The sequence below is a fragment of the Rhinolophus sinicus genome, chromosome 12, assembly GCF_057876585.1.
Source record: "Rhinolophus sinicus isolate RSI-liver-muscle chromosome 12, RSI-T2T, whole genome shotgun sequence".
Classification (NCBI taxonomy): domain Eukaryota; kingdom Metazoa; phylum Chordata; class Mammalia; order Chiroptera; family Rhinolophidae; genus Rhinolophus; species Rhinolophus sinicus.
In genome coordinates this window covers 37,914,574-37,929,127 of record NC_142512.1, presented here as the reverse complement: position 1 = coordinate 37,929,127, position 14,554 = coordinate 37,914,574, and the positions used below count along the sequence as shown (strand labels likewise).

Below are 14,554 nucleotides of genomic sequence, written 5' to 3'. Positions count from 1 at the left end.
GGCCCAGAGTCAGACAGAAATCAAGCTGAGACTGAGAGAAACCAGGCAGAGGCTGCAATGAACTTTGCCCTTCCCTAGACTGACCCCCACAGGGGACCAAGATCCTGGAGCGTCCTCCCACATGGTTCCCACGTGTGCCCCCAGCCTGGCCACATTCCTCTGGCCCACACACCTCCTGCCAGCCTGCCCCCCCAAGAGGCCAGCACTGGGTCTGCTTCTATCCTTGGCTTGCAGACCTCAGTCATCCTTATGCCCCACCCCAAGCGTCTCTCCGCCTGGAGATTCAGGCTGAGCTTTGAAAGGGTCACTTCAAAGAGGACCTGCCTGCGAGGGCCCAGCCAGACCCAGGGCCAGATTCTCGGTGGCTGGGGACAAAGGCTCCACTGTTACTCCGACCCCCAGACACCCCCAAAATGCACTGGGCATAAGAAGTCTTTCTTTCCCCAGTTCCGCTCCTTACAGGCCCCTGCTCTTTGTCACTGGAGTAGCCCTGGCCCCTCCTCCGGGAGAGGCTAGAGTTGGGGGGGGACAGGGAGCTACCAGTTCCCCCATCACCACCACCACCATACGCTCACCACCTTGGGCAGCCAGGATGTGGAGGCAGCCTCAGGCCGACTGCAGGACCAGAAGCCCAGGGGCCTCACTGCCCCTCCCGAGCCTGCAATGGCCTCTCACCTTCCCCCACCCATCGGAACCGTACCCATCCTTCCAGGCCTTCTCCAGACAGCGTCTCATGACTCCCTGTCCTCAGAGGAGCCTCTCAGCACAGCCCAGCCCGCAGCAGCCAACCTCTCACTCCTCTCCACAGTCCCTGATAGCAGGTCCCACCTGCTCCTCTAATTCCCTCCCACACGGTGCTGATCCTAAAGCAGGGCCCGGAAGGTGTCCTGCATCAACCCTTCACCCACTGCCTGAATTCTCTCTGGTCCGCCTGTGCTTGCTCATCTCCACTAATTGGGGTCCTCATTACCTCCAGGGGCAGCTCATTTCCTCTTCAGATTATTCCGACCATAAAAAGTTCTCTTAATTGAGTCCGAAGTGCGTTGTTCTCATTTCCATCCATTGATTATTGTTTGTTGAATAATAGTTGCTACTGAGAGTTGAGATTACCAAATGTCAGCCACTTTACCTATATCACCTCATTTAATCCAATTTAATCCAAAACAATTTTGAGGGATTATTTCAGGAATAAGAAAACTGCGGCTAAAAATAAGTAACTTGGCCAAGGTCACACAGTAAACAAGGAGTAGGGCTGAAATGTGAACCTCAGCAGGCTGAAGTCAGGGCCCAGACACCCACTCTAACGCCCAATGTGCCAAGGGGCCATGCCTGGCCCCGGCCCCTCAGCCTCCATGGTTGCCTGTTTGTATGAGAAGGCAGACCACAGCCCCACACTGAGTCTTCTTTCTTCCTAGTCATCTCGCCACCAGCCTTTGTCAGCAGATGAAGTGTGACCTGGGGACAGTGACTGACTGATATTAATCCAAACCAGCAAATGGGGAGCAGAGGGAGTCATAGGGAAGAGGTCATCTGCCCAAGGGCACACAGGCTTAAGGAGGTTAGAGGAGACGACCCTGGGCCTAAGGTTTACAACTACAGGTGGCTGGAAATCCAATACCTCTTCCTGTGAGCGACAGAGAATTGATAGCAATGACAGACCTGCCCAAACCAGGCGTTCCAACCACCCTCCAACTTGAAAGGTGCAGAATCTTTCACCAAAGTAATGCATTGGGCTGAACATCTCAGGGCCAGAGAGACAAAAAAGGAACAGGCCTCTTGAATCCAACCTATAGTCTTTTCCCACGTGCTCATTGCTCAGCCCTGTCCCCTTAGAACTCTGAGGGAAGAAAGGAGGGAGTGAGGGCAAGAGAGAAGACTGGGGGCCCCCAGTGGCCCCTGTAAAACTGTGGAGGGAGGTTAAGACACGGTTTGGGTGAGCTTTCCTTTCCTCTCTAGGTTTGGCTCAGGCATTCCTCGCACAAATAGGACAGTGATGCCCTTCTAGGCTGCCTTCCCAAGGCCCCAACCCCAGCTACTTCCACCGGATTAGGTTATAGAATTCTGTGGTTTTTTTCCATACACGGTCAGTCAGTCAGTCAACAAACAAAGCACTGTGTGCCAGGCCCTGTGGATACCAAGATAAACATGACACCTCTGGGCCTGTCTGGAATGAGGTTAAGAGCAAGGTCAACTCCTTAGCTCTGCCACTTATTAGCCATGTGACCTTAGGAAGCCATGTAATCTCCTTGTGCCAGTTTCTCCATCTGTCAAATGGGATGGCAATGTACCCACTGAATGGTCAGCACTTTGGAAGTAGTTGCTATTATTATTTTCCTTACCCTCAAATAACTCCAGTCTGGTGGGGGAGACTGACGTGTAGACCGACCATCACAATGCCAGGGGCAGAGCTGGGTATGGGGCACCCTGGGAGTTCAGGGGAGGGGCTGTTCCCTGGCCTGAACTTCACAAACATTTATGGAGAGTCGCTCTGTGCCAGGCGCTGTGCTGGCCACTGGGGACACAGAGATGAACGGGACACATTGTCCACTCATCCCGGCTCCTCCCTGCCCTCCCCTCTTCCTCCTGGGCCCAGTCCCAGAACCCTGCACTGAAGGGGGCACCAAGAACAGAACTGTACAGGGAAAGGCATGGTCTGGGGGCCTGGCAGTTGGAACACCTGGGTTCATATCCACCATTCACGGGCTCCCTGACCGTGGGCACTGTCTGGCCATGGTAGCATGAGAGAGTTGGACGAGATGACCCTCTGGTCTTGACCTACTCTGACAAGTGATGAAAACATTCCACCCCCACAAGGCTTTAAACTCACCCCAAGGCCCAGTCCCAAGGCCAGCCCAGCCTGCTGTCCCACTGAGGCAGTGAGGAGAAGATGCCTGCCTAGTACTGACTGGCACTGTCCTGCGGATGAGCTGGCACAATTTCACATGGAACAGGGGGGCCTGGACCTAAAGGCGGGTGGTTTGAAGGGGGTGGGGGGTGCTAGGGGAAAGGCAGAGCCAGCTTCCACCGGCCCTATTCATGGTCTCTCTGGGGAGGGAGCGAGAGCAGGATAATTAAAACCAGGCTTTGTCCAAATCCCTGACCAAGCCAATATCTCACCTTTGAATCCCTGCAGCCAACAGAGCGGGGCTGGTGCCCCTTTGGAAGGAAAACACCAATGAACAGAGCCATGGCCAAGTGCTATGGGCTGGCATGGAGGGGAGGGGAGGTTGGCGAGGTGAAGGAGCTGATTCCCTCACCCACCAAGCATGGATACCTGAGGACTCACCATCCTGAGGCCTCTTGCCCCCATCCCTGTCCCAAGTGAAAGAAAAGCAACCAAGCTCCAATCCAGCAAGAGGTTGACTTTGATCTTGCGCTATGTCCAAGATGGACCCAGATTCAGGGTAGGAATGACAGTGGGACGAGGAAGGTCCTGAGAAGAGGGATAGCAGGACGAGTGCATGGACTCGAGGCACGTGCCAGGATCCTACCCTAGTTCTGCCACTTGTTAATGGTGTGATTTTGTTCAAGCTATTAGCTCTCTGTGCCTCAGTGTCCTCAACTATAAAATGGGGAAATCATGATACCCACCCCATGTTTGTGTTGTGAGGATTAAATGAGGTAATTTATCTAAGTCCTGGCCCAGGGTAATTGCTATCTACGTCTTAGCTATCAGCTGTACTATGAAAGCAACTCCCCCTCCTTAAAAACACTTTTTTTTTCTGACACTAATGTATATGCTCATTTGATTATATTTGTATCCCCTATGGCTCTCCAGATTTCTGCACTGGAATCCAACTTCACAGGAATCTACCTAACCCATTACACTGGAAGAAAATTCCCTGCATGTTGCTCCAGGCCTGGGATGCTGCAGCTCACAAGCCTCTCCCTGGAAGTTCTCCCAAAGCGCTAACTGCAATCCCTCATATTGTAACCTATTCCATTCTCCTCCTTTGTAGTCTCTCTTTTAACTGTATACATCATGAAGTCCTTCTAAGTATCCCTGCAATGAAGGATGAAGTAATAAATGCCTCTGCCCACTCTTGCATTACCCTGTTCTGTAACTAGCAACTTCTCTCACTTTTACTTCCATCCATGCCCAAAAATGCTGCATTCCTGGAGGGCCAGATGGGCCTCCTGCTCCCCTTCACCATGAGCTCAGGTCCAGACTGAGGAGGGGGCACAGAGGTCCCCACCCAGGTTGCCTAGATACAAGGCCTATTCCCCAGGGCCTGTCCCTCTTTGTTTGGGCTGCCATCCTCAAAAGCCTGCCCCATTCCCCATGGTGTCCCAAAGCCACCTTCCTAATAAGGACCCCTCCGCAGAGTTTTCATCTTGTAACTCCCATCAGGAGACTGGGAGTCCTCAGACGGACTTGGGAACTGGGAACTCCCAGCCACCTAGGGGTGGACTCAACCACCTTGTGAGCAAGTGGAAAAAAAGGCTGGGGCTGGGGGACTTTGGTCTGTGTGTTTGGAAGCAAAATGACTAGTTATGTAATTGAGATTCCATTGAGATTCAAATGAGCACATCTTACTGAGAGTGGCCACTTTTGGGAATGGGGAGAACCACCTGGGATCAAAGCCATCCACCCCCATCAGGGCCGCAGGGTGGGGGTGGGGGTGGAGATGATAGAGGGGTGGAGATGAAGTATGTGCTGGTGGGGGGGCAGAATCCAACTCAGGCTTAATGACCTCCACTCCCACCCCCTGTCCATCCTGAATTTCAAGTTTGTAATTAGGAACACTTTGGCTGAAAGGTGGAGGGGGAGTCGGGGAGGGAGAGGCAGACTGCGGGAGAACATACATCCCAGCTCCTGAGAAACACAGCAGTCTTAGAGTTTGCAAAGTGCCAGACCCCTCTGTGGGAAGGGCTGGGGCGGGGCCTCCCTGAGTCCTCACGCCCTGTCAAAAGGCGGAGAGACCTCAGCCCAGTCCTAGAACCCAACGTGGACCCCCAAGGAACTTCTTTTCAAGCTCAGAGAACGACTTGCTTAACAGTATTCAACCCTTCAACTCGGGAAGGAGGGTGTGTTGGGGTGCTGCAGCAGGACTGGGCAGCCAGGCTCAGCGGTAGGGGGCTGGCCCCCATGGGGCCCCGAAGCCCCTGCTGGCCCCTCCCCAGCCTCAGCAGCTGGCAGATGAAAGAACCCAAGCAAAGCAGCCTAGCGCTGAGTAATGCCCCTGGCACCCTGCGCCCAGACCCACCCACAGCCAGGCCTGAGGGGGCAGAGGGAAGGGCAGCCATGCCTGCAGGCCGGGGGTCCCAGGCCCGTTTCTCTTCCCTACGACCCAGAGGGTCGGCGGACTCAGGCCAGGCAGCTCGTCTGCCCGGCCGGGGGCTAGTGTGGCGCTGGGAGGGGGGTGTCCGGCCACAGTGGCCAAGGACATCCCGCTCCGGGAACCCCCTCCCCCACTCCCTCTCCCTCCAGCTGTGCCGGGGCCTCGCCAACGGAAAACGAAAACTCGGGCAGAGGAAACGGCGGCAGGCGCCCCGCCTGAAAAAAACCCGGACAAAAGGCGCGGGCCTCCCGCCCCCGCTGCCCAGCCTCCGAGGTCCTGGCACTGCCTCCCGGGTCAGTACCCACTGCTCTGGCAGCCCCGCGCGACCCGGCCCCCTACCTACCTTCCTGCTTCCCACCCCCCTGCCCAGAGCAGCTCTCGCTCTGGCCCCCTTCTCTGCCCTCTATCAGCCTATGTTCCCTGAAGCCGTGCCCACGGTGCCCGCGCCGTGCGCCCCAGGCTGTACCCGCCGAGCGGGGATTCCGCGACCCCGGCCCTACTGCCATCTACGGGGCAGTGCCTGGATCCGCCCCCTCCCCTGGCCCAGCGCCTCACCTGGGGGGGCCGGGGCTCCGGGCGGGGCGGGATCCCGACCAGGCAGAAAGCGACTCCATTCATCGGGCGGCAGCGGCGGCTCTGCTGCCTGGGCACTGCTGGGGGCGCGGGCAGGGACCCGGGAGGGGCGGAGCCGGAGGGGCGGGGCCCGCTCCTTCGCTCCTCCCCCTTCGCTTCCGACGGGGCGCACCCGCCTCTCCCTAGGGCAGCAGACTGGTAAAGAGGGTTGAGGCCGGGTTTTGCGCTGACAGCGAAGCTAGAGGGCAGAACACAGCCTGAGGAAAAGAGGTGGTCTCAGGGAGACAGTCTGAGCCGGCCTACAGGGGACCGGCCCAAACAGACGGTGATCTGGACCAGCCAAGGAAAGAGAACAAGGGCACCAAACCCAGAACTAACCCAGGGAGAGGGAGGGAGATAGACAGGAAGGGAAAGGGAAGCAGAAAGAAACACAGCCAGACCGAGATGTCAGAAACTGAGACGGACAGACACAGAAAGCATGAAAGGCAAAGACAAAATAGAGACAGTAGAGAGAGGCAGAGAAAGTCAGAGATAAAGAAAAAAGACCCAGGATGGAAGAGAGGGAAAGACAGAAAAAGCCTTAGGAAGCTTTCCACCCAGAGGCTCATGGAAGTTGAGAAGAGGGCAGAGACGATGATGCCCACGTGGACAGGTGGAGGAGAGGGGGCAACTTTCAGAGGCCAGTTGCCCTTCAATCTAGGGCCCCATCCCCAAACAGATGCTCAGCCCAGGCTCTTACAGAGGCTGGAAGAGAGAGGCTGGCAGATGCCCCCAGCCAGCTTGTGGCTCAGGCCTCTGGACGTCCAAAGACCCACTCCACAGAGGGTGGCAGTGAGAACAGAGACCCCTCAGGCCTCCTAGTCACAAGCAACCCATAGCCTCCTTTCCCGGCTTCACTCTGAGCTGGGCCCAAAGAGCCACTGGGGTCCTGAGCCAGTTCTTTATTTTCTGCCCCCAAGCAGGAACCCTCTAGCCAATCCACTGCCCATCCAGGAAAGGACAATCCCTCAGTCCTTTATTTCTGAAGAGAAGTTCTTTCTACTATCTAACATCCTTCCTACCTCCTGTTTTCTACAGCCTATGCTTACCTCTTTCCCATGCCTTCTTATAATTTCACAGATTATGAAGAAAGGAATGCAGAGGCCACAGATAGATAAGAATATGATTTAGATAAGACAGGCAAGGAAAGTGGAAAGGCCAACTCTGTCTACTGGGATCACCCACCCTCTCTGGGGCAAGGAGACTTCATACAACCTGTTTGCTTACCTCTACCACTATCCTGATTCCTGAGAGCGGATCAGCGCCAAGACACCCAGCCCTTCAGCATCAGGGACTCAGGACCTAGAGGGGCCAAGGTGTCCCCGACACCAACTAGGTCATCCCTACTCCTGTGAGACTGAGGAAGGAAATACTGACTTGCTTTTAAATCTTACGTTTTATTTATTTTAAATCCCCTGGAAGTCAATGGGAATAGATGATTTTGTAATGATAGAAGGGCAGTTAATGTCTCCTCCTCTTTCCCTACCTCTTCATCAAGGTCATGTGCAGCCAGAAATATCCCCCGCTCCTGAGAAGTCCTTCCTGCTATCTAACTGTAATCCATCATACTGCCTGTATTTTCTTGCTCAATCCTCAACCAGGTCCCTGTTTCTGACTCTTTCTGCCCTGTAGTTCCAGTGGTCCAAGGCTTGCTGCCACCCTCGCTCAGGGGTCCTTTCCTCTCAGAACAAGTGGGTTGTCTATGTAAAGGGGAAACCGTGGCATCTGAGATCCAGACTGAACTGAGGCTGTGGGGGAGGGGAGGAGAGTGGTGGCCCCTGGGGTGCCCCTGGCTCACTTTTTCCAGAGCCTGATGCCCTCAGACACTGCAGGAGGTGGTGAGAGGAAATGAGCTCACACTGGCCGGCAGGCAATTCCTCCCTCCACAATGCATTGCACTCACCTCCCCCACCCACTCCCACTTCCCAGAAAGTCCGCTCTGCCCCCACCCTGCTGCCCTTCCCACCTCTTCCTGAACCTTGACCCGCACCCCATCCTGTCCCAGCCCTCCCCCATCCATCTTCTCCAGCACCTCTTCACCTAGGCTCCCCATCCCCTGACTCACCACATCTCTCTCCCTGCATCCCACCATCCACCCCAAATCCTCTCTTCCTGGTATACTCTTTCTCGGGGTTTCAGGCAGTACAGTGCAACATGGATGGAGGGTTTCCCTCACTGAGGACCCTCCTTACACTCTCCCTCTTACTAAACTCCTCTCCCAGCCCAATCACATTTCTGCATTCACAAGTGCTTGTTGGGAGCCCTAATATATGAGGGAGTGGGGGAGTGGAAGCAGCCTCCCGGGGATGTACAGATAAGGCCCAGCTCCTTCCCTTGAGGGGGTCCAGGTCTTATTAATCCTGACTGTAGAGCGAGCTTCCAGAAAAGCAGCAATGTTAGGCTGAAGAAACAGACGAAGGCTTCCAGAAGGAGGTGGCCTTGAGTTTTGGGGGGCTGCATGGATGGGGAGGGAGCAGGGTAAGGAAGGGGGGGAAGATGGACTATCACGGACAAAGTCTGGGAGGCAGGAGAGCGCAGACCAGCAGTATGGGTGTGGCTGGAGCCAAGTGGAGGGTACTGGACAGGAAGCATGGAGGGAAGAGGAAGGAAATGAGGCTGGGGATGTGACCCTGGAGTGACTGGGCCTGAGGCACTTAGATTTTAGCCTGGCTTGCAGCAGGATTTAAGCAGAGATGTACCATGGCAACTGTAGCTCAATGTGAAAAGAAATGGAGGACAGGAGGGGTGGGGCATTGCACCAGGGCAGGGGCAAGGAATATCAGAGGCCCCTGGGGGGCGCCTGGGACTTGGTGACCAACTGGGTGTTGCGGGAAGGAGATAGAAGAGTCTAGAAGAATTCCAAGGTTTCTGGTTCAGAATATTAGGTAGACCAGTTGCCTCAAGTGTCCTCAGGATGAGGGGACATGCTCTGTGCTAAGTCCTTTGTATGTATTATTCCAATTTAGCCTTATAAAGGGGCTGTGAAATAGAAATTGTATTCCTCATTTTATGGATAAGGAAACTGAAGCCCAGAGAACTTGAGTATCTTACCCAAGGCCATACAGGATTTGAACCCAGACATTTGGGCTCCAGAGTCCACATACTTAATCCTGAGGCTGTGTTGCCAGTGGAGTAGTGATTGGCAGCTTAAGCCATGGGTCCCTCTCCCTGAAGGGAGACTTGAGCTACAGACATGGCTTTGGAAGTCATCAGTTGACCAAGAATGTGGTTCACACTGTCCAGGGATAGTGCAGAGAGACCAGATGTGAACTAGGACTCAAGGGGCACCCAGTTTTAGGGGCAGGTGAGGGAGGAAGAGGCAGTGAGGAAGGCTGAGAGGAAGCCAGTGGCTGGAGGAAGTGGCACTGTGTTGGGCAGAGAGGTCACTTTCAGGGTGGGTGGGGGCAGAGACCAGATTGGGCAGTGGAGAAGAACATCAGGGGTGAGGTAGTAGAATCACACCTACTATGAGAATTAGCAGGAAAGGTCAGCCAGGAACACAGGTGAGCCATGAGCGAGGCACATTCCCATTTGGGTCAGGGAGACTTGAGCAGGCCTTTTGGTTGAGGAGCAGGCACCAAGGGAGAGAGCCTGAGGGGGTGTGAGAAGAGTGGAGGGAAAAGAACCCATCTTCCCAGGACTAGGAGAGGAGCATGGGGGAAGGTCAGAGAGTCCCCAGACCAGAGCCACCCAGGGTCAGGATCAGGTGTGGCCCAGGAGCTGTCAAGGTGTTGTACAGTGTCGTCAAGGAGCACTGAACCCAAGGTCTAAACACCTCGGTTCAGGTTTCCATCCTACCCACCTGGTAGCTGTGTATGTCTTTGAGGAAAAGCACATTCTCTGAGCCTCAGTTGCACCCTCTGCAAGATGAAAACAATAAGGGCTTTTCTGCCTGCCTCTGATTTGGGGCTCACATTTGATAATATATTCAAAGCACGCTGTGAGCTGAAAAGGAAAGACAATGGATGGAAGGTGGGTTATAGGACAGGTGGCCATATACCTGGCCACAACTTTTCCGTCCTTCCACTGAAGGGGAAAGAGCACCCCCTGGTGGAGAATGACAGGAGGGCAGGACTACAGAGGACAGATAGTACCTGTTCTTGTGCCTCTGTCTTTCACCCCTCAGGTTCTTTGCTTGTCCCCATAGTCAACCAACCTCCTCCGCCACACACACACACACACACACACCTCAATTTTCATCTCCAAAGCAAGTGGGGGCCCAGTTCATTCAAATCAAAAGACATTTATTGAGTGTTGACTACATGCAAACTGTTCTGTGGGGTGGTGGGGACAGTGCAATGAACCAGTGGATATGCCTGCCCACAATGAGCGCCAATTCCAGGAAGGGCAACAAACATAGCAAAGGATGGCTGGGATGGTGCCGTGATGGTGGTGCAAGACGAGCATTGAGCGAAACAAGTGGGAGTTCCATAATGAGGGGAGAAGGCAGGGGATGAGGGAGGCAGTGTTTGGCCTAGACCATGAAGGCCCTGAATTGGCAAATGGCAGAGAAAAGGAGGCCTGAAGGCTGAGGGCTGAGAATGCTACATGGCGCAGGCTCTGGCAGAAGCCCTAGGGATCCCATAGAGTGGACCTCATTGAGCATCTTTAATGGTGTAGGGTGGGGCAGCAGTGCATTCAAGACCACACCAACTCCAGTCCCCACCCTCATCCTGCTGCCCGTGCCCTGAGAAAGAGGAATCCTATCTGAACACCCCTCAAGGTGGGGAAGCTACAGACCCTTGGCCAGGCTGGGACCAAGGGACACCTACAACCGGCCAAACAGCTGGAGCCTTAGCCCAATAACCTCTGGACAACAGGCTTGGGGTGGGACTGAGAGGCTCTAGCTTTTCTGGGCTGGCAGCAAGGCAAGCAAACCACACCCAGCAAAGCCTTGGTATCAGGGCAGGGGGTGGATGAAAGATGCCTCTGTCAACTGGCAGCCCCTAGGGGGAACCATGTTTGGGGAACCTCTGTCATGGTGTGGGAGAGGAAGAGACCTTGGGCTGGCGTCTGAGCCCTGCAGCCTCTCAGCTGTGTGACAAAGGGCAGTTGAAGACGCAGTGGCCCAGTGTATACATAGGTAACAGATGACTTATAAGAACAAGACATCCCCTAGAAGGAGGTTGAAAACACCAAGCTGGAGAAGAAAGGAACTGAAATGTGCTGAGCACCTATACTACACGCCAAGCTCTTTACAAACATTATTTCATGTACTGCCTATGACTACACCGTAAAGCAGGTATTATTAGCCCCACCAAATAAAGGAAGGAACAGGCTCAGAGAGATTAGGTAACTTGCTGAAGTTTGATGTTAAGCCCTTGCTCTTTCTACATAGCACAACCCCTCTAGGAGGAGCTAGGCCAGGTGGTCCCTTCCAGCTCCAAGATGTTAAATTCCATGGTTCTATGTGAGGGGTCTTTCATTCTTCCAGCAACTGGCCTGCAGCCCTGCTTTTGCCACAGGCCCCCAGACCCTGCCTAGCCCCACCCTCGCCTCTGCACATCCCTGCACACAAGCTGGGTCTGCTCCACTCTCCTCTCTATCTCTATTCTGCCCTTATGGGGGGGGGGAGGGTAGAGGAGAGGAATGTAGAGGAAGGGAAGAGAAGGAGAAAGGAGAGAGGAACAAAGGGGAGGGGTGAAAGGAGGAGGAGAGGGGTGGCTCCCACCTCTCCCTGGAAGCTCTGGAAATCCCCAGCAGCTGCTCCCCTCGCCTTGTCTGGCCCTGAGCCAGCCCTGAGCAGGAGTGAGGGGCGTTAGATGTAGAGGAAAGAGGGGTAGGGCACTGACCACAGGGGGGCAATTCCAGCCCCTGTGAGAGATTCCAGGCATGCTCCCCTTTAAGGAAACCCTACATGCCAAAATCCACACATACCAAACAGACACATCAGGGCGGTTCTTGCACTATAAAAGGATTCTTTGCTTTACAAGAGGGCTCAGCACATGGGAAACTTAAAATAGGAGCTCCTCCTGGTGCCGCAAAAGAAGCTCTGATTTCAGAAGCACCCCCCACACACCATGCTTCTGACACATCGAGAAAGCTGGCAACACTCGTGGGGCTGGCAGGGCTGGGGCTGCCTTAAGGCGTTGACATCACCCTGGGCACCCCCACGGTTGTGCTTTGTGCTAATGATCCAGAGTCCCCATTGGTGGGGCAGCTCATGGTCCAGGGGACAGGCTGGCTGCTGTGCTCCTCAGCAGAGGTGTCCTAGGACACGTAGAAAGGACAGGGAAAGCCACCACTCAGCACAGCTGATAGGGGGTTCACAGTGGCCCAGAGAGAGGACAGATGTCTACAGCCTCCCAGTGTCCCTTTGATGGGGCCAGGGCGGGAGCCCAATGTCCTGACCCTCCTCCCGGCTTCCTTCTCCCTTCCACGGTGCCAGAGCACAGGAGAGACAGTCTCTGCCCTCCGGGGAAACAAGCAGCTGATCCCCAGGAAAAGTACAGAGGCTGATGGAGGCGAACATGGGGCTGATTTGAGTAGCAATGCAGGCCTAGGGGCATCTCCAGTGAGATGCATTTAGGGCCATGTAGGCAGGAAGTGGTGGTGGCTCCTATCCCTGCTCCTCTTTATTTATTTTTTCTTATTCAGATGAAATTCACATAACATAAAATTAACTATTTTAAATCGAGCAATTCAGTGGCATTTAGTACTGTCCCCCCCACCAATGTTTTTTGTAAAAAAAAAACCTATAGAGTAGAGTTGAAGATATTCAGTATGACAACAACAGCAGATAATGACGAATTGAGTCCCTTTCCCCCTGCCAGGCCTGGTGCTCCAGGGAGCTGCCACTGGCCATTTAAATTAACAACCAAGATGTCAAACAGGCCTGGAGACTAGACCAGCCCACAGCCCTGCCCCGAACATCACGCCAGGCCCAGGGAAGATGCCCAGGGCACTTCCTCCTCCCTGGGACCCTCCCCAAACCCAGAATTTAGGATCAGCCCATCCCCTGACTTCACCCAGCCCTCGCGCCTCCCTCGCCACTCCTCGCACCCCTCCTCACCACCATCACAGGCAGCCCATGAACCCCTCTGCCAGAGGCCAGGGGGCTGGCTCAGTCTGGAGGGAGGGGTCTCAGAGACCAAGGCCCCAGGCCACTGCTTTCAGCAGAGCAGCCCCAAGGAGCCTGGGCGTGTGCACAAGCCTAGCACTTCCAGGCACTCGCAGGACAGAAAACCTCACCATTCCAGACCCCACCCCAAGACTGTGCGCCAAGTTAGGATTAGGCAGGGAGCAAGGCAGCCCCAGGAGCACCCCTTCACTCCTGCCCACAGGAGGCTGTGGCACCTCGTAGAGCAGGGGCTGCTAGTCAGGATAGGGCCCTCTGGGGCTCACTTAGGGGACTAGCCCTGAACATCCAGGATTTGCTGAGCTCCCTGGAGGGGGTCAGGAGCTCTGAACTGAGGGGGCCTTCACTCCACTCCTTTCTGATGGAAACCGTGTGAAAGAGAGACCCCCAAGTCTGGCTAGGGCTGCAGGTCTGTATTTGGGGGACATACGGAGAGGCTTCCCAGCCCACCCCCTCGTTTCACTCCTATGAAATGGTGGCAGCAGCTGCTGTAACTGGGAGAGGAGGAGGAGCCTGGCTGGGAGAAACCCCTGATGTGTAGGGGGAAGGGGGACAGTTGTACCTTGGGTTCCCACCAGGGGGGTCTGGGCGTCAGAGGTAGTTGTACGGCCTAGGAGAGCCACCCTGCCTCCTGTCACGCTTTCATTCTGCAGAGCCTGCAGCCCCCTTAGGCATTGGATCCTAGCAGGGGCTGGGACCTTACCGACGGGGGAGGGGGGCTTCTAAATGCAGGTGCTCTCTTTCTGGAGGAGGATGGGATGGGGAAAGAGGCGTGTGTTCCCTGTGTGCACACCTCCCTGTGAGTCAGTGGTGGGGGGTACGAGTGTGTGTGTGTGTGTGTGTGTGTGTGTGTGTGTGTACACAAACCAGCCCCATCCCTTCCCTAGAGCCCCGGCCCCACCAGGAGCTCCAACCCCTCCCGCGGTGGCGCGTCCCCCTCCCTCGCGGTGCGCCCACCCGCACCGTGTCCTTATAGTCCTCCTCCCCTCCCAGACACGCACCAGAGCCCCGCGTCCCGCGCCCGCTGACCTGCTCCATGCTGCTGCCAGCTATGCGGTCTTCGCAGCGCCAGCTCCGCGGGGGGCAGGGGGTGGCCCCTCCATGTGCCCCAACAGTACAGCACCCGGCCGCCGCCGAGCGGGAGCAGCGCCTGGAGTCGGCAGCTCAGACCCCCGCCCCGCCCCGCCCAACCCCGCAGGCCCCGCCCCCTCTCCTCCCACCCTCCCCACACGCGGGTGGAGGCACCGCGCTCCCACATGCACACACGCGCGTGCACACGCACTTAATCACACGCACGTATAATGCACACACACTCCTCATACACGCCGGGGTTCACTGCCAGCACCCCCTGTCCTGCCTGTCTTTGAGGCACTGTTATTCAGAGAAGACCTCCTCCAAGAGAAGCCCCTCTCATTCCTGAGGTTTATCAGTAAGAGCAGCCCCACCCCTCATTTTACAGAGGCCACAGAGGGGCTTGCCCAAGGTCACACAACAGGTTGATGACAGAGCTGACCTCATGGCCCAGACCACTGTCTCCTAGGATGATGGTGCCCCATCTCGGGCGTTGCCTGAGAACAGGCCA

General features: G+C 55.6%; 1 protein-coding gene across 4 annotated transcripts in view; it reads right to left on the bottom strand.

The window, feature by feature from the left end:
• The window catches only part of ARHGAP23 (Rho GTPase activating protein 23), a 74,807-nt gene extending 60,659 nt beyond the window's left edge, over nucleotides 1–14,148 (bottom strand). The window contains exon 1 of one of the 4 annotated variants that reach the window (XM_074319821.2): nucleotides 14,002–14,148. In XM_074319821.2, the coding sequence (XP_074175922.2) occupies nucleotides 14,002–14,010 (9 nt within the window). In that variant the 5' untranslated portion in view covers nucleotides 14,011–14,148. Of the gene's footprint in view, nucleotides 1–5,837; nucleotides 5,989–14,001 lie in introns of those variants that run through there. The other 3 variants (XM_074319824.2, XM_019740567.3, XM_074319823.2) reach the window with 3 other exon arrangements.
• Between the last annotated feature and the right edge of the window lie 406 nt (nucleotides 14,149–14,554).